Source organism: Phalaenopsis equestris, unplaced genomic scaffold (assembly GCF_001263595.1).
Source record: "Phalaenopsis equestris unplaced genomic scaffold, ASM126359v1 Scaffold235899, whole genome shotgun sequence".
Taxonomy (NCBI): Eukaryota; Viridiplantae; Streptophyta; class Magnoliopsida; order Asparagales; family Orchidaceae; genus Phalaenopsis; species Phalaenopsis equestris.
The window spans coordinates 1-2,574 of NW_018253752.1; the positions used below are offsets into that span (position 1 = coordinate 1).

A 2,574-nucleotide genomic window follows, 5' to 3' on the forward strand; every position below is an offset into this window, starting at 1 on the left:
CGAAAGTCAAGTTGAACATAAAAACGGCCGACAATCATCTTCTTTTTACAAGTGGTACGCTTGTAGTTTGTTCAGGAGCAGTGGTGGATCTCCCTCGCCAAATGCCTCTTATATCGTTCCAAATGTTGTTGACCTTGCAAAATTTCATTCTCTTGTTGTTCCGCAGCCTCCTCTGTATTAGACCCCCTCTTAAACACCTTTTAGGAACCAAAGAACAAAATCAGTTAGAAAGTTATTATGACATTATATATTTTGTAGATTTTTTTTAAGTTTATATTTGGATTAAAATTAAGTAATATGACAATATATCGGTTAAATATTGTAGATAACCAACAATATAGGTTTTCTAGAAAGATTCAATGCTAAAGATTTTATGCTAAATCAACTAACTGAATTTCATTACAAGAAGGAAAGTAAGAGCCCACTAATTGCTCACTTAAAACCAATAGGCAATCCTTATCAATAGGGAATCCTTAAATGATCAAACATTAGATAGCTAGGGACCTTATTTTGGTTATTAACTTGTTATAATTTTGTTTTCTTTCTGTGCATATTGAAAGGTTGAACAATCCAAGCTTTCTTGGCCACTTCCTTTTTTATATTTACCAGTCCATACTTTTTCCTATAAACTCATGAAATAAATCTGTGAAACACCTCCAGATTTGCATTTTCAGAGGAGGAGAACTATAGTCTGAAGAAAATTGCCAAAATTGAAGATCCAGCGGATTATTCACGGCTTGGACTGCTGGTAAGCCATTATGAATCAGTAGTAAGCCATTATGAATCAGTTTTTTCATGATTCTTTTTGGCAGAATTCATCGCTAGTAATTACAAACCTGTTATTATGAAAATTAACAGCCCAAAAGAGCAGATATAGACATGAATCAACATGTAAGCTTCGTCACCTATTTTGACTGGGTCCTTGAGGTAACTCAACTCACTAAACCCTGATTACTCATCGAGTAAAGTGCCAAAATGTTTTCCTTGACTATTTAAATTGAGTCATTTTAATCCCACAATCAATAAAAGTGTGAAATCAGTCGCTTGATTTTATTTTAATGTGGGTATATTAAAAAAATGGGGCCAATTCCTATGTATTTACATATCTACCACCTAAACTTCAATTTTTATATCTATAGAAGTGTGAAATTAGTCACTTAATTTTTTTTTGTGGGGGTTAAATTAGCCTTCCCTTTAAAGAGTTTGGAGACTATCTCAACCCATTTTCAATAAGGGGAATTTTTATACGCAGCACCCAAACTTTATGTATTTACCTATCACGCACGTATGCTTCATTTTTTACGGACGCAGTACCTAACTTGTCCTTTTCTCACAGCGGAAACAGTGAAATACACCTTTTCATGTACAAGTAAGGTGCTTTATCCATAAAAATTGAAGTTTTGGTGCATAATAAGTGAATACATAAGGTTTTGGGTGCTGCGCATGTAAATATTGCATTAAATAAAAGGGGCATTTACATAAGAATTGAGTGGTATGTACGTAAATCTTCTATTAAAAAATAGGGCATTTGCCTACATATCACTCAATTACTATTTATTTACATTTTTAACTCCTAAACTTTACTTTTTACGTTTATACCATCTAAATGTTTCATATCACTTAAAATAGACCACTCTCTTGACTTTTAAAAAGTGAAATATTCCTCTCCATGCATAAATAAGTAGCATATACGTAGAAAAATATGATGTTTAGGTGTAAGATATGTAAATACATAGGAACTGAGTGGTATGCTTGCAAATCTTAGTAAAAAAAATTTGGGGACTAAAATTGATATGTTTATAGACTCTTAAAATTAAAACGATCACGGGACTGTTTTGACACTTTTCTCTTTACTCATCTTCATCTTTCTTGTAAAGTTGTTCTTATCATTTTACAATATATGCTCCCAGAGCATGCCCCAAGAAATTATCAACACACACGAACTCCAAACCATCACCTTGGATTTCCGACGCGAATGCCAGCACGGCGTCATGGTCGACTCACTTACCAGCTTAGACTCAGAAGAAATCCTACTTTCAAAGAACACCAATGACCACACCTCCAACCAGCAACACAACCATGGGAGTGGTTATCTTAATTTTCTGCACTTCTTGAGATTTTCAGAGACCGGCCTGGAAATAAACAGAGCGCGAACTATCTGGAGGAAACTCATCCGGTAATATAATTTGTCAATTGTTCTATTCTGCAATTTATTATGTTGCTTTTGTCCTCTTTAATTTCTACAAACAAGTCTGGCAATGTCAGTCTTATGTTTGGAATTCTGCTTGTTGCTTATCCTTTTTATGGATATTTGATTTTGGTGGCCATTTATGTAATAAGATTTGAGATTTGAGAAATAAATGTGATTAATTGTTGTATTAAGTGCAGTGGAAATTAGTGTGATAAAGGATTTGTGTTAATAAGATTAATGTTGAAGAATGATGAGAGTTTGTCAAATATAAAAACTTTGAAAGAAATTTAGAAGATTTAGATTTGTTAGAAATGTAAAAAAGTAAAGTTTAGATGTTTAGACTTTAGATATGTACATACATATGAAGTGGGTGGTATGCATGT

The 2,574-nt window shown here is 33.2% G+C and overlaps 1 protein-coding gene across 1 annotated transcript; it reads left to right on the forward strand.

Annotated features, from left to right (window-relative positions):
* Positions 1–652: 652 nt before the first annotated feature.
* Positions 653–2,346, forward strand: LOC110039240 (oleoyl-acyl carrier protein thioesterase 2, chloroplastic-like; the record flags this gene model as incomplete). Its single annotated transcript, XM_020744238.1, has 3 exons — positions 653–748; positions 859–927; positions 1,911–2,346. Coding segments are annotated over 3 exons (435 nt in total), but the record flags the coding sequence as incomplete, so codon positions are not given.
* Positions 2,347–2,574: the final 228 nt, after the last annotated feature.